The 16,545-nt window shown below is 38.2% G+C and overlaps 1 protein-coding gene across 1 annotated transcript in view; it reads right to left on the minus strand.

The window, feature by feature from the left end:
- Positions 1 to 822: 822 nt before the first annotated feature.
- The window catches only part of YTHDF2 (YTH N6-methyladenosine RNA binding protein F2), a 33,658-nt gene continuing 17,935 nt past the window's right edge, over positions 823 to 16,545 (minus strand). Inside the window, exon 5 of the mRNA XM_082863738.1 lies at positions 823 to 3,910. Coding sequence (XP_082719864.1) covers positions 3,887 to 3,910 — 24 coding nt within the window. The 3' untranslated portion in view covers positions 823 to 3,886. The remainder of the gene's footprint in view (positions 3,911 to 16,545) is intronic.

Consider the following 16,545-nt stretch of genomic DNA (forward strand, 5'->3'; position numbering starts at 1 on the left):
GAAAAACAGAAAACTTCAGTATATGACCATTTACTTTTTCACAGGTAGAAAAAGCTCTGAACCCCTAGAACAGTTTAGATGCGCTGGAAACCAGGCCAACATTTTGGGTCTCTATTTACAAGGCTAAAGATAGGAATTATGGAAGGGTGCAAACCAACCTACATTCATTGGACCTCACTCTAGGTGAAGTATTATGCCAGGTGAAAAGCCCTCTCCACAACTCCAGAAGACTGGTATAAAAGCTCTACAAAAGTGGAGGAAGAGATGAAGTGGTTAGGTGTTTTGATTAGGCTAAATAATTCTTCACCTACAGGGGTAATAAAAACTCCACTTTAATAATCTGTTGCTATTTAAAATGTTGCTTTAAAAAAGAAATCAACGATTGGTTTCTAAATATTCTCCAATAAAAGGAACCTTTGTTCCTTTTGAAAAATTGGTCTGGGGCACTGAAAATACAAGACTAGCCAAGAACATCTTACAGAAGGGCTCCAAAAAACATTGGGGGCATGTCAAAAAGACCCAGGAGCCAACTTGAAGGAGGTCCCAATGGCCAAAGGTGGGACAATCTGAGCAAGAAATTAAATGATAGCATTGACCTATGGAATAAAATACAAAGTCCATACTGATATCACTGAATAAATAAAATGGGGAGAAGGGACAGCTCCTCCTTATAGCAGAATTCTAATTAGTATGAATGTAGAAGAAATAATAGACATAATAAATTAACATTAGGCAAACGCCACAGCAGTACTTGTTCCGGGGAATAACAATTCAAAGACGTCAAAATTAGTGAACCAAAGATTGATAGTTTAAAATTATATTCCTCCACAAGTTACTTAATTCATTACAAAGGGAAACAATAACTTTACAGTGGAGAAATACAGCAAATACTACCTTAATGTGATCAAAGTTAACATCACCAGTAATAATACATATGGACATCATGTACCCTGATATAATGCACTAAGAAGGCCATATATGATTTTTGCAGTATTCTTACAAAAAAATAATTTCAATATAATAGTGAGAAAGTATTAGACAAATTCAACTCGAGGGGCACTCCATAAACAACTGGTCAGTACTCTCCAAAAGTGTCAAAATCATAAAAGATGAAGACTGAAGAACTTGCAGTCTACAGACTAGAGACAACTAACCATACTGTGGGATCCTGGACTGGATGCTGAGCTAGAAAAGAGACATTCCTTGAACAACCGGCACAATCCAAATATGGTCTATAGATTAGTTAATAGTACTGTATCAATATTTACTGTTTTTGAAAATCATTCCATGGTATGTAAAATGTTAACATTTGGGGGAAGCTGAGTGAAGGGTGTATGAGAACTCTTCACACCATTTCTGCAAAATAAGTTTTTTTTTAAATGGAACATGTTGGGGGAAGGTAGCCAATCAAGTGTAACTAAGATTAAATCTAGTGAATATAAGACTTATACATTTTTTGATATTAAAGGTTTAAAAAATGCTTTGAATTTAACACTGATGGCACGTTGTGAGATTGTTCAGTTTCCCCTCATATTCAATAAAGGAGAACAGTAAACAAGCATGGCTATCCAAAGTCTTACATTCACAAATGACAGAACAAAGCATTAAGGGCAAATAGTCAAAAGTCAACACTTTCCACTGGCAAAGTTGTTGTTAGCAAATAAGAGAACTAGTTGAGCTGCATTTTGGGATCTTCACCAAACCAACTTCTGGACCAACTCTTTAAGAGTGAATATTATCTAATTTTTTTATACATTACAAGGCCAGTATGGTTTTTAAAAAAATACACAAATTCAACACCCTGCCTCCCTCAACACTCACTCAGGGACAGCTGGGTGAGCAGCCTTTTTAAGGGCTCCAAATTCCTTTCAGCTTGTCCTCAAAGCCATACCAGTAGTTTCTATGTGATGTAAAAATAAAGACTGGGAAGGACTGGCTTAAATACTGAGGCACTAACATTTCAAACTGTAAAAAAGCATATTGAATAATCTCATATCCAACTTGAATACAAGGTAGGAAAATCTAGGTAAAACTGATTTTGAATTTGCTTTTCTCCAGATATTTTTTTCTCTTTCAAAGGTGAAATACTAAACCTCCATCAAGCCCATGGGAGTCCTGTAGAAGTCACAGAAGTTTCAGCTAAAATTGAAAGCAATAAATGCTACATTTCCAATTCAAAATTGGGCATCTTCAAACCGATGAAAGCACAAAGGACTCCCCAATCTGGGGGGAATATACTTCAAAAAGCTTAGCAAATAGGAATATCTAGGTATACTGTGCGGTGCTTCAGATAGGCAGAGAAAAGTTCTCAACTCAAAGTGTCAACAATAATGCTAATTACAAAATCAACATTTATTAATTTTATCGCACCCTTGATTTAGTAGCCTGGGCTGTGTAGAATAGGATGAATAAGTAATCTGTGGGCAAAACAGGGTCCAACAGTATTATAATCCATTTTCAGAACCCTTTCTTACTACAGAAGTTTTTACACATTTAACTAAATCTCCAAAATTGGGACATCTTAAGGGCTAAAAATCTTTAAGGCAGAGAAGCTCCAAACCTTAGGAAATAAACAAGGATGAATCAATTACCATTACGGTTATATGGTTCACAAAGATTCAAGCCCATTGGGATTTCTTATTCTTGGACCACGTGGAATCCTGCCTAAATAAGTCGTATTTCAGATTAAACACTTAAAACCTCGACACTGGGCTCTACCTACTCTGCACGTAAGATATGTGGCCAGGTGTCCTCAAGGTTATTAGCACAACGCCTGGCACCTAATAAGCACTCACGATCAAATATTTGTTGAACAATTTAGCATAGCAGTGGCTCTACCTTCTCAGGGAAATATCCAGAAATAAAGCATTATGAATATTGGCCCATCTTGCTTTGCAGAGGTCATGGTTATCCAACCCTGGGTACCAAAGCAAGCCTGAACTATTCCATCTCAGTGAACTTTCTAAAAACGGTTGCTGTCTCACCTCTTAAAACTCCTTATACTCCAAAGCTTTCATAAAATATAGCAGATTCAAATAATACTAATAAATGGTACTAGAAGTGATGCTCAACAGGATCTCACGTTTATTGAGAAGTGATTAATGGTAAAAAGAAAGGCAATGCCCTTTCCTCATTGGCTGAACAAGAAACTGAAGAAACATTCACTACACGTTTTACAATATTTTTCTCTTCCAAAATGCATTTCTGTAAACAAGTTTTTACCACTGTTCTTAGCTTTGAAATCAAATTAATCCTGACTTAATCAGTATAATGTACAAGAACAGAACATTTCTTAGGACTCCTAGTATTTTACTTTGAATAACAAAGGGTCAGAGAAAATGAACCACCCTTAAAGACACAACCTTGGGTAACACTGTTAAATTCTCCAAGACAGAAATTCTTCATAAAAATGTTCTTCCAGTTCAGAAGGGAAAAAACAAATTCCCACTTTCTGGGGTGGATGCCCAAAACCTTCAAAACTCAAGTGTTCTCCAAGTGCAAATGTCAAAATGGGGGGAGGAAAGGGTTTAAAAATTAGAGAAAACTGTATGCACTTACGGACTTTAAAATCCGAAAAACATAGTAAAAAGACAAAAAAACAAAGCATTATGCTCTGAAATCACAACCAAAGCCAAAATAAAAGGGACATTTTTCACCTAAACTACCTAGAGGGATTTTTTGTTTAGTTTTTTCTTTTTCTTTTTTTTTTCATTTTCCAGTTAAGTCCTATGTCTTTTGTGAAATTCCAATACTTAAACTGCAAGTCTGCAATCGTCTCTGAAGTCAATGAAATTAAGAAAAAAGTCCTAATTCTCTTGAAGGTCAATTTTTTTCCTCTTAGGATATGCAGATGCAACCGTTGCTGCAGTCTGTGCAGAACTGCCTCTTATTTCCCACGACCTTGACGTTCCTATAAGTTAAAAAAAAATTGAAATGGTTAGTTAAAACTTATCTGAACATGTTTAAGAATTACAACTTCATAGAATAACTCAACAGAAATTTAATTATTTGTGCTAAATAGAATATTCCCCACAAATAAAAACTTTTACTTCTCATATTTTAAACCAAAGTACTTGCACTCAAGCACCCCAATTAATACAAAATTATTTTTCTTTGACTTTAAAATTCTTAACTGACTAAACACATTTGTTTTCCTATTATAGTTGGTTTACGCTAATATGTGTCAGTCCCCCCAAAATATGGGCCTAAGTAACTCAAACATATATCTATCAATGGCCTGCAGCAGGGAAGCAGCATAAGCCCTAACAGTTCTAGAGTCATCCCATATTAGTCCCAAGGCCTTAACCATATTCATAGGCCTTAATTTCCTTTTTTTAAAATAAAGTGAGGATATGTATCTGGGCTGTGGGAGAATTAATGAGTCGACATATAGAAAGCTCTTAGTCCATAGCAGGCAAGAAAATCATCCTTTTCCCCTAGGGAGAGTTTAAAATCCACTCAGAAGTGGATTTTGAAAACTGAATGCAATTCTTACATTTTCCCTGAAATAGATCTAAATGCTCCTTCCTTATTAAGAATCATTCTTTACGAGCCTTTCCTAAATGTACCCCAAACAGCATTCCATTTCACACACTACCTCACTTATTGGGATTTTAAAAAATATGACTCAATCCACATGCCTTTTAAAAGCAAAACCAAAAGCAAAAAAAGCAAAAGCATTAAGTGGTCAGGAGCAAGCACACAGACCTGAACTTAGACTCGATTCATCAAGCCACATGAATAGAGTCATTTGCTCCCATTCACCTTATGGTAACTATGGTTCTGAAGTTAAACATGATTCCTATTAAGAAAGAACAGCAAATACTACTTATGGGCTTCCATGTTCCAGGCACTGTACATAATGATCTTAATAACCACCTTACAAGGACTATACTATTCCTGCTTTAGAGATAAGAAAACTAAAGCTCAAAAAAGTTAACTGACCAAGGTTACCTAAGAACCACGATTCAAATCCATGGCTATATGGCTCTTTACCTACACCATGTCATTACAAATATTTACGTAAAAGTCAACAAAGTTAAGTGAGGCTCTGTGATGAACTGACTACCACCACTAAACTACTCCAAGGATATAAAAACAGTAAATTTCAGAAGGAACAGTTATCTTTTTGTGATGTCCCACTTCACATATCAGGAATTCAGAGATAAACTCACCAACATACAAGGATCTGGGATATTTTCAAAATAAGTCATTTTGAAACTTCAACCTTTATAAAATTAATTTAATAAAACAATTCACCCACACATTGTTTCTGGAAATCAAACTCAATTCAAGAATAAGAAAAAGAAATTCAATCCAACATAAAAGGGACCTCAAAAGTTTTGATGTTCCTGGGCTGCAGTACTGACCCTCCCCTTTCTATAACTCTCCCAAAGTTTTGATAATTAATATATTGTTTATAATAGGAAAATCACAACTAAAAAAAAAACCAAAACCCTCTGGCATTGACCAAAATGAAACTTACAAAAGCACCTAGATTCTCATATCAATCTTTTTTTAAAAAATTGTAGTTGATTTACAATGTTGTGTTAGTTTCAGGTATACAGCAAAGTGATTCAGTTATACATACATATACATATTCTTTTTCAGATTCCTTTCTGTTACAGGTTATTACAAGATACTGAATATACAGTTCCCCCTGTGCTATGATAGGAGTAGGTTCTCCTATCAATCATAAACTCATCTACCTCGTTCAGTCTTTCTTAATTTGGATGGATACTATTTATCTAACCTCTCTTCTATTGCTAATCAAAATCTACCTTTAGTTTCAGGAAATACGGACTCTTTTCTTTGTGTTTCTGGATTAAATCTCATTCCCATGCTTTTAAAAGCCAAGAATGCCTGGCCTTCGCCCTGGGGTACACTTCAAAACCCCTTCCTTCTCTGAGACTTCCTCAACCACTGCAGTTTTCAAGGTGCTTCTAAATCTGCATCCACAATTGAAAATCAAATTGTATTGACTTATTTCATATAAAATTAGTCCCAACTCAACCAAAAGCTCCTAGAAAGCAAAGAACAGTTCTTTAGCTAAGCTCACTCACAAACTTATTTATGAGTTTAGCAGTGGATAACAGGCTACAGTTGACTTTTATGTAAAATTCTGGTTCTCATCACAAGAAAAAAAATGGTGATGGATGTTAACTAAACTTATTGGGGTAAGCATTTCACAATAAACACATATATCAAATCATTATGTTGTAGTACACCTTTAACAATGTTGTATGTCAATTATATCTCAATAAAAATGGGAGCAATCCCTAGAGGCAACTTCTGTTACCAGTTTCTTGTGTCCTTCCTGAGTTATTTTAAGCATATAAAAACTTATTACATCTTTTGTTTTTTCTTTTCACAAGCAGCATACAAAACACACTTCATTTTGCTTTTTTTCCCGTCACTTAATATGTCTTACAGATTATTAAATTTTAGCACATATAGATCTGTTTTTTTTATGGGTCTGGGAGCACCCTCCTTGCTCTGAATTCAAGAATTGAAGATCTAGGGCTTCCCTGGTGGCGCAGTGGTTAAGAATCCGCCTGTCAATGCAGGGGACACAGGTTCAAGCCCTGATCTGGGAAGATCCCACATGCCGCGGAGCAACTAAGCCCGTGCACCACAACTACTGAAGCTCATGAGCCTAGAGCCCGTGCTCCGCAACAAGAGAAGCCACCAAAATGAGAAGCTCACGCACCGCAATGAAGAGTAGCCCCCGCTTGCCAGACTAGAGAAAGCCCATGTGCAGCAACAAAGACAGACGGACGGACAGACGGATGGACGGAAGGAATTGCAGATCTAAAAGAGAAGCAGTTCTCAAAGACATTATGATGAATGAAAGAAGCCTCAGACAAAAGAATACACACTGTATGATTCCAATTATGTGAAGTTTTATAACAGAAAATGAATCTACGGTGGGGACAAAATTAGAACAGTAGTTGTCTGGGGTGGGCTGGGGGTGGAAATTTCTAGGATGGTAATGTTCTATATCTTCATTGGGGTTTGGGTTACACAGATGGGTACATTTGTCAGCACTCAGCAAATATACACTTAAAATTTGTGCATTTTATTTAACTCAAAAAATACGTAAAACAAATACTGAGCTCTAGTTAATGATACGCATGCTGAAACGTTTAGGGGTGAAGTATACTGATAATGACAATTGAAATACATCAAAAAATAAAACGGACTAGCAAAAAAACAAAAAAAACTGGAGAAAAAATTCTGCCTATTATTTTAATGTAATGTAACCCCAGGAATACAAATAAACTTACATGCTCCAAATTGTACCATTAAATTAGAAAACCTAGACTTTGCCAAATCCATTTTTCCCTAAGAAACACACTTATGGGAATTCCCTGGTGGTCCGGTGGTTAAGACTCCACGCTTCCACTGCAGGGGGGGGCACTGGTTCTATTCCTGATCAGGGGACCTTAGTTCCCCACACGCCACACAGCTCGTCAAAACAAACAAATAGAAATACACACTTGTAAGTTCATCACAATGCTTAGTAACAGCATTTAAAATATTTAGTCAAAAGAAATGCAAAATAGCACTGTGAAATTGCACTTATTAAGTCATCTCATTTTTAAACACAAAGTTTGTTCCTCTATAATGTGATACTAAATCCACCTGTGTTCAATTTTGCCTCAAACGTAACATAAAACTATTCCTGGGGCTTCCCTGGTGGTGCAGTGGTTAAGAATCCGCCTGCCAATGCAGGGGACACAGGTTCGAGCCCTGATCTGGGAAGATCCCACGTGCCGCGGAGCAATTAAGCTGGTGCACCACGGCTACTGAGCCTGCACTCTAGAGCCCCCGAACCACAACTACCGAAGCCCATGCGCCTAGAGCCCGTGCTCCACAACGAGAAGCCACCGCAATGAGAAGCCCGCGCACCACAACAAAGAGCAGCCCCCGCTAGCCGCAACTAGAGAAAGCCCGCGCGCAGCAGCAAAGACCCAATGCAGCCAAAAATTAAATAAATTCATAAATTCATAAAAAAAGAAAAAACTAGGGCTTGCCTGGTGGCACAGTGGTTGAGAGTCTGCCTGCCGATGCAGGGGACATGGGTTCGTGCCCCGGTCCGGGAAGATCCCACAGGCCGCAGAGCAGCTGGGCCCGTGAGCCATGGGCACTGAGCCTGCGCGTCCGGAGCCTGTGCTCCGCAACGGGAGAAGCCACAACAGTGAGAGGCCCGTGTACCGCAAAAAAAAAAAAAAAAAACTATTCCTGAATCTTAGCTACACAATTATACCAAGAGGGCAAGTACCACCTGTGCCCTAATGTAAACCTGTGTGACAGAAGCTTAAATTATGGAAATTACATGCAAACAACAAATGGCATTAGCTGCCTTAATCTCCTGATCAACATCAAGAAAATATTACATTGATACAATTCAGCAAGCTGATTAAACTGCTCTTCTATTTCCAGATACAATTTTGATGTGTACACAAAAAAATAAGCTTATATATTTACAAATGATAAAGATAATATCCATCTTCTCAGAGATTATAAAGATACTTAAGCATTCACATCATACCATCTTGAAAAGTAAAATGAATTTGGCACCAATAATAAAACTGTAAACAATTCACAAGATTTTAAATACTATTTTAAACATTTTTATTAAAAAAGAAAAAAAAAAAAGGGACTTCCCTGGTGATGCAGTGGATAGAAGACTCCACGCTCCCAAAGCAGGGGGCCCAGGTTCGATCCCTGGTCAAGAACTAAATCCCACATGCATGCCACAACTAAGGAACCCACAAGCCTCAACTAAGGAGCCAGCAAGCTGCAACTAAGGAACCCACGTGCCAAAACTAAGACCCGGCAAAACCAAATAAACAAATATTAAAAAAAATAAAAACCAAACAAAAAGAACACTTGGGAGAATTCCCCAGAGGTCCAGTGGTTAGGACTCTGAGCTTCCACTGCAGGGGGCACAAGTTCAACCCCTGGTCAGGGAACTAAGATCCCAAAAGCCACGCAGCACAGCCAAAAAAAAAAAAAAAAAATTGGTTGAAAACGGGAATGAATCAGAGGATCCTGCTTGAAGGGCCTGCCATCACCCAATTTGAGCATTACACAACCTTAATGATAAGTAAACAACTATCACAGTAATATCTTTATTGGGCAAGAACTGGCAATGGATGCTAAATCTAAAGGGTGAAAATTTGATGAGAATAACTGATTCACTTTATTATAAAGCAGAAACTAACACACCATTGTAAAGCAATTATACTGCAATAAAGATGTTTTAAAAATGTGATGAGGAAAAAGATATTTATATAGAGTCTCAAACTATTTTCCCACTTATTAAAAGGAAAATAGTACCTTTAAGTGGAGAACCAGGATACCTTAAATAAGTGATCAAAGTAAACATTACTAATAACGGCATAAACAGACCATCTTATACTTCCTACTGTGATGCACTGAGGACACAAAGTCACTTATGTAGTATTCCTGCCAGAAAAGCATAATCTGAATATACACAATGAGGAAAGGAAACCTCAGACAAGCAGCGACATCTACAAAAATAAATAGCATATACTCTTCAGAAATGTCATATCATAAACAAACAAAAGGGATGAATGGGTGGGATGTTGGTGTGTGAGTATGTGTGTATAACTGCAGATTAAGAGACTAAAAAGACATAAAACTGAAAGATCCTGGACTGGACCCTGGACACCCCCCCCCCCGCCACCAAAAAATTGCTACCAAGGACATTAAGACAACTGGTAAAAATAAGAATAAGATCTGTAGATCAGATAATCGTATTGTGTCAATGTTAAATTTCCCGATTTTGAAAACTGCATCGTGCTCATAAATGCATGTTCTTGTTCTTAGGAACTACAAACTACACAGCAAAATATTTAGGAGAAAAGGTCATGATGTCTTGGAACTTACTCTCAAATGGTTCAGAAAAAAATTTCACACATATCTCCAAAGAGAAGATGCAGCAAATGTAGCAAAATATTACATTGGTAAATCTGGGTGAAGAGTATGTGGGAGTCCTTTGCACTATTCTTTAAATTTCTCCAAGTCTGAAATTATTTCAAAGTAAAATGTTAATAAATTGGGGGATAATTCATTTAATTCTTCTGCAAAAATTGGCTGCATTAAAAAGTTATATTTGGGACTTCCCTGGTGGTGCAATGGTTAAGAATCCACCTGCCAATGCAGGAGACACAGGTTCGATCCCTGGTTCAGGAAGATCCCACATGCCATGGAGCAACTAAGCCCATGTGCCACAACTGCTGAGCCTGCGATCTAGAACTCACAAACCAGAACTACTGAGCCCGCACACCACAACTACTGAAGCCCGAGCGCTCTAGGGCCCGTGTGCTGCAACTACTAAGCCCGCATGCTGCAACCACCGAAGCCTGCATGCCTAGAGCCCATGCTCCGCTAGAAGAGAAGCCACCGCAATGAGAAGCCCACACACCGCAACAAAGAGTAGCCCCTGCTTGCCGCAACTAGAGAAAGCCCGCTTGCAGCAACGAAGACCCTACACATCCAAAAATAAAAATAAAAAGTTGTGTTTAACAACTCATGAAACTTTGAAATGTGTTTATTTCCTCATACCTACACTAAAATCACCAAACATGAGGGTATTTTAGCAAAAGAAAAAAATCTGCCTATCAGCTTTTTACAAGTCTTTTAAAATGAGAAAAAAAATGACAGAGAAGATTCTAACACAAGCACCGTTATTTTAACCACTTTGGGACATTAAAACCTTTTAGGTTTCCATAAAAGACTTCTCTTACAGCAGGTCTTTTCTTTCACTTTTGTGACTATTTCCTATTACCACTGGGAATTCCACTAAATTGCTTTGACAATTTATGGTCGATAGACTTCACTTGTCAGATGTATTTATTAACATTTCTAATTAACCAGTCCTACCTTGGTAATATTTAATAAAGAAAAAGCTGGGGTTGGGAGGGTGGGGGACAGAAGAATGATGACAAGATACACAATAAAAGGAAAGAGCAGAACACATAAAAAAAAGCTGGGACCTCCAACGGGTCCAAGTCCCAGCTGGAACTGCCATAAACACAACATGCATTTGTGTCTTGTTGGACACTCCGGCTTTTATACATGAAGATGCTACTAACCCACCGTAGCAGGGGAAGTGGTGCAGCAAACTGTCTTTCCCCGTGGTGGTGGTGTCATGCTGCAGCCTACCTACTACCTTTTTTAACCTAGTGCCATGTTCAAGGAAGCTACAGTGAGATTTGTGGTAGGAACATGCTGGACTGGCTAGTCTAGGTTAAGCTCCTGCATAAGCTCCTCAAGCACAAACACACAATTAATCATAAAGTCCCAGTTAACCAAAAAACAGACCAAATGCTAAAAGGAAGGGAAGAAGCATTCCTAAAGCTTGAGGATACTGTGATGGTAATAAAGAAAAAAGGAAAACAGCAGAGCAAGATTTTACTGAATTCACTCCTCATCACAAAATTCTCACTAGGACATTCATCCTAATCTTTAAATCAGTCCACAATCTCATTGTTCATTGTAGAGACTAAAAAAATTTTTTACAAAATAAAAATAAATTTAAAGATATTAACTAAGAATGTATAAACCAGGGGAAGAAGTTTCTAGGCCTCAATATCTGGTCTGTCACTTAAACAACTAGAGGTTAATACTCACACCATTCACCCATCACATCTTAGTCCCTCCTCACCTTATATCTATAACTATAAAATGCAAAAGTTCATCTCTAGAGGAAATATCCTAAAAGCCACAAGGTGGCAATGTTACTTAAAGTCTGCACATTTGAAATCTCTTCCTATGATATAAATCTGCTTAATTTTTCCTCTATTTAGCTTAATATCCTTTCTCATTTCTACTACCATCCCTCTCCCCACTTTGAAGTGGGCCATAAAACACAACAGGCACACACATATTTATTTGTCGGATAGAATTTTATTAACTTTAAAATCTGATGTCTACCCCTCAGATAAAATTCACTTAATAGCCCTCAAGTAAGTTTTCTTATATCCCCATGGTCCCTGATAGAAAAGAACACGAATTTCAGGGTCCCCGGCTGAAAATAAGACAATGCTTACATAGTTTAACATGAAAAAATAGGATTATACTAATATGACTTTCAATGCTTTATATGGCTTATGAAATCAATCTTTTTTGGGGGGGCACTGTGCTGTGAGGCCTGTGACATCTTAGTTCCCTGACCAGGGATTGAACCCGGAGCCACGTCAGTCAAAGCGCGGAGTCCTAACCACTGAACTGCCAGTGAACTCCTTGATCAATCATAACAGTCTCTGATGCTATGAATATGAGTTATACACACAAACACACATATATTCCCTCCCTTTTAAGATTTTCTAGGTGCAGAAATGGACACTTACTTGAAATAAATTTCTGGGAACTGGCATAGGAGCACTAGGATGAAGTAAATGCATTTAACTAATAACCTTTCCTACCATCAAATTCTTTTCCAAGATTGTTAGTTAGTAGCTGAACTCCTATATACATTTCACTAACAAGGTCAGAAGTAAAAGCCTGGATAATCTACTGTTTTCAGGCCCTGAATCATAAGTCTTAACTAGTAACAGAACAAACGGTAAGACAGATACATTAAAATTTTTTCAGTTATTCTTTGAATCAGTCCTTGGCTCTCCAGTAAGAACTACATTTGAACAAAAACTAATTTCACAATAAAATCAATTTCTGAAAACACTTCCGAATACCATTAAACAAATAAGGTTTTTTAATAACTTGTCAGTCAAATCCCCCCCCCCACTCCCAGCATTTGACAGTAGGTTCAGAAAGAATGAAGCAATCACTGAATATGCTTTCCAGATATCTGATAAATGATATAACCTCCAGTTCCACCTTCAAAAATTTCCAGTCGAACCATCCTCAACACCTCCATTAATACCTCTCTAGTCCAAGCTACTGTACCCTCTCAATACGACTTTGCCACAGACTCCTTTTAACTGATCGCCCTTTCGTCTTGTGCCCTCCTCAGTCTATTCCAAGGGTGGGACCCCAAAATGGAAACTCAGTAGCATTATTAAGTATCATGCCAAAAGTTACTGAAGAATGTGATGACTGATCTAAAATAAATGAAGGTGTATTTATGTGTATATATACATTTATATGCCTGAGATTATGGATCACAACAATCACTCATAAAAGACCTGTATGCAAGTACTTCACTTGTATATATACATTTAATCCTAATAACCCAGTAAGTTTTTTCCCCCGTTTTCATAAAATACTGAGGCTCAAAAGTTTACTTACTCAAATCACTGATAGTGGCAGATATGACACCATCTTCTGAGCTCCTAGCCTTTTCAATACTATGCTAACAAGGAAACAGAATCTAGGATTCATGCTTATTAATAATATCTACCTAATGTATATATACACCTAAACTTTTTAAAAGGCCCATCATACGTAATATACTTAATAGAGTAACAGAATCCCTTCCCACATCCCAAAAAACTAATTACCTTTAAAAATCAGTTAACGGGCTTCCCTGGTGGCACAGTGGTTAAAAATCTGCCTGCCATGGGCTTCCCTGGTGGCGCAGTGGTTGAGATTCCACCCGCCGATGCAGGGAACACAGGTTCGAGCCCTGGTCCGGGAAGATCCCACATGCTGTGGAGCAACTAAGCCCACGTGCCACAACTACTGAGCCTGCACTCTAGAGCCCGCGAGCCACAACTACTGAGCCCACATGTCACAACTACTGAAGCCCACACGCCTAGAGCCCGTGCTCCGCAACAAGGGAAGCCACTGCAATGAGAGGCCCGTGCACCGCAATGAAGAGTAGCCCCCACTCGCCACAACTAGAGAAAACCCGCACACAGCAACAGAGACCCAATGCAGCCAAAAATAAATAAAATAAAATATATAAATTTAAAAAAAACAACTCGGTTAACATCTTCAGGCAACTTCAGGATGGTTAGTAGCCACTAAATCTTATTGCTTAAAATTATCTAACAACTCTAAACAATTAATGTGCTCACAAAAGGATACAATAAAATAATGTAAAACTTAAAACATTAAAGCCTCTTAGAAGTAGCCATAATGTCTCTGAGGAGTAGATTATAACAAGTAACACGGAGGATATTCAGCCAAAGACATCTGCACCTTTTAATGAACAAACAATACAAGCAATTCACTAGAGGCTCATAATATTGATAGCTGATGAAAAACACTACTCAGCAGACCCTTTCAGCCTTAAGGTAGGCCACAGTATAAAAAGGTACAGCCAGACTTATCAGACACATTGTGAATTCTAACATTGCTTCTAAAGATGAAGTCTTTTCTGACCCAGAAATATGGCAGTTTCATATGGTTCTGATTAATATTTAATAAAGATGAACTCAACATCTCAAAAAAAAAGGATGAAGTCTTGAGACTAGCAGGCAGAGACTGGAAGGAAGACTACAGAGCAAAGGAAGAAACTTACAGGAAAAATAAGCATGAGGAATTTGAGGTGGGGGACATACAAAACACTACCTAATGACATTTATAATTTAAATATAAGAGAATCACCTACAGGGCTGATAAAATGCAGATTCCAAAGCCTCAACTCCAAAGGTGCCCACTCAGTAGGTGAGGAAACACAAGAATCTGCATGTAAGTAACTCTCAGATGGTAACCTGTACAAACTGGGAAACTTCTCTTCAACTGCTTCTAATCCTTTTAAGAACTACCTAGGGAGCTTACTAAATAAAATTTCAGTTTAGTAAATCTAGGGGTAAACCTAGTTATCAGTATTTTTGTAAATACTTTCCAGGTGACTCAAAGTTTGCTTTAACTTGTTGTTACCATTTTTTTTGGAATTTATACTCTGAAGCTCTCACACCATGTCCACCCTGCTCCCCTCCCCGGGGACCCCTTTGCAGGCTTACGGACTGCAAGTAAGGTAACATTTGTCATAAATGATTTTGAATTACCCAAGAACTTGTCTAGGGCTCTAGTTCTGCCACTAAAATGAGGTCTTGCAGTCTGTGTACAAAAAGAGTTAGGTAGCCTAAAACCTTCCCATTCGATTTTATAACCTTAACCTTCCAGAGTAATTATTCAGAACCATTTGTGTTCTCCCTTACTCTTGCTGCCTGTCATTAGCAGCAACTCTCTCACAAGGTTAGGTAGAGTAGATCCAATCTGCTCCCTTTTGATGCTTGTGATGAGGGAGTTTTAAACCTAAGTGCTTAAATGAAGGTTTAAGTTTCAACCAATTATGCTCTCCTCATATAGCCAACGAAGAGTTGACTGACTACAGGCATTAGTAGATAATAGAACACTGCAGTTAGTTATTTTAAATGATAAATGTGAAGATGCAGCAAGGCCTAAGAACAGAAAAGCTTTGGGGCAAAACGAATTCCAGCTCTTCTACAACCTAGCTAGTGATCTTAACAAAATTACTCCTTTCTGAATCTCAGTTCCCTAACTGTAAAATGAAGATAATCTTGGGGACTCCCTGGCGGTCCCGTGGTTAGGACTTGGAAGCTTCCACTGCAGGGGGCCCCGAGTTTGTCAGGGAACTAAGATCCCGCAAGCCAAGCAGCGGGGCCAAAAAAAAAAGAAGAAAAAAGAAAATAATCTTATTCTACAGGATTGTTACAAGGGATCAGAGATAAGATATGGAAAGTGCCTTATGTATAAATGCAAAAAATGGCTAAATATGGGTAAATACCTGAAGTATTAAGGGGGAAAAGCAGGATAAAATACTACACAGAATATGATTATAATTGTATAAACCACTAACTTGTGTCGGAAAATAAGCCAAAATGATGACCGGTTTTGTCAGGGTAGAGGAACTATGAGTGAGTTTTCTTTTACTGTCTACACATTTTATGATTTGGTTATTACAATGAAAACCAAATGCACACGGAAAATTTGCAAAATGCTAATATAAAATTTGCACATTGCAAATTTTTTTAACATGCAAACAGTTTAAAAGCTCTATATGCTATCTATACCCTGATTGCGCAAAAGGTCCACATGAAGTCAAAAGCTTACATATAAGTCTACCTTTTCTAAATGGCTTCACATATTACACAAGTGATCTGTCCAAATTTTTAGCTTTGACACATGTAGCGGAGTATTAAATACCTCATAAGAACCACCAGGTATTACAACAGCAGTAAATGCAAATGAGTTGGAAAGAGCAACTGCCTGCCTCTTCCCGCTCCCCACATACCCAACAGCTTAAACTTGAAGCCATTTTCTTCCTTCATCTTTCTTTCCACAATCTTTTCCTATATACATCCTTCTAGACCCAACTCAAAGCCAGTCTTCCATAAAAATGACTCAACTCTGGTCTTGCTATTCTTTTCTTCTGTACTTGGTCTCATCCTGTAAAATGAGCACTTTTTTTTTTTTGTGGTACGCTGGCCTCTCACTGTTGCGGCCTCTCCCGTTGCAGAGCACAGGCTCTGGACGTGCAGGCTCAGCGGCCATGGCTCACGGGCCCAGCCGCTCCGCGGCATGTGGGATCTTCCCGGACCGGGACACGAACACGTGTCCCCTGCATCGGCAGGTGGACTC

Source organism: Leucopleurus acutus (assembly GCF_964270905.1).
Source record: "Leucopleurus acutus genome assembly, chromosome: 2".
In the NCBI taxonomy this organism is placed as follows: Eukaryota; Metazoa; Chordata; class Mammalia; order Artiodactyla; family Delphinidae; genus Leucopleurus; species Leucopleurus acutus.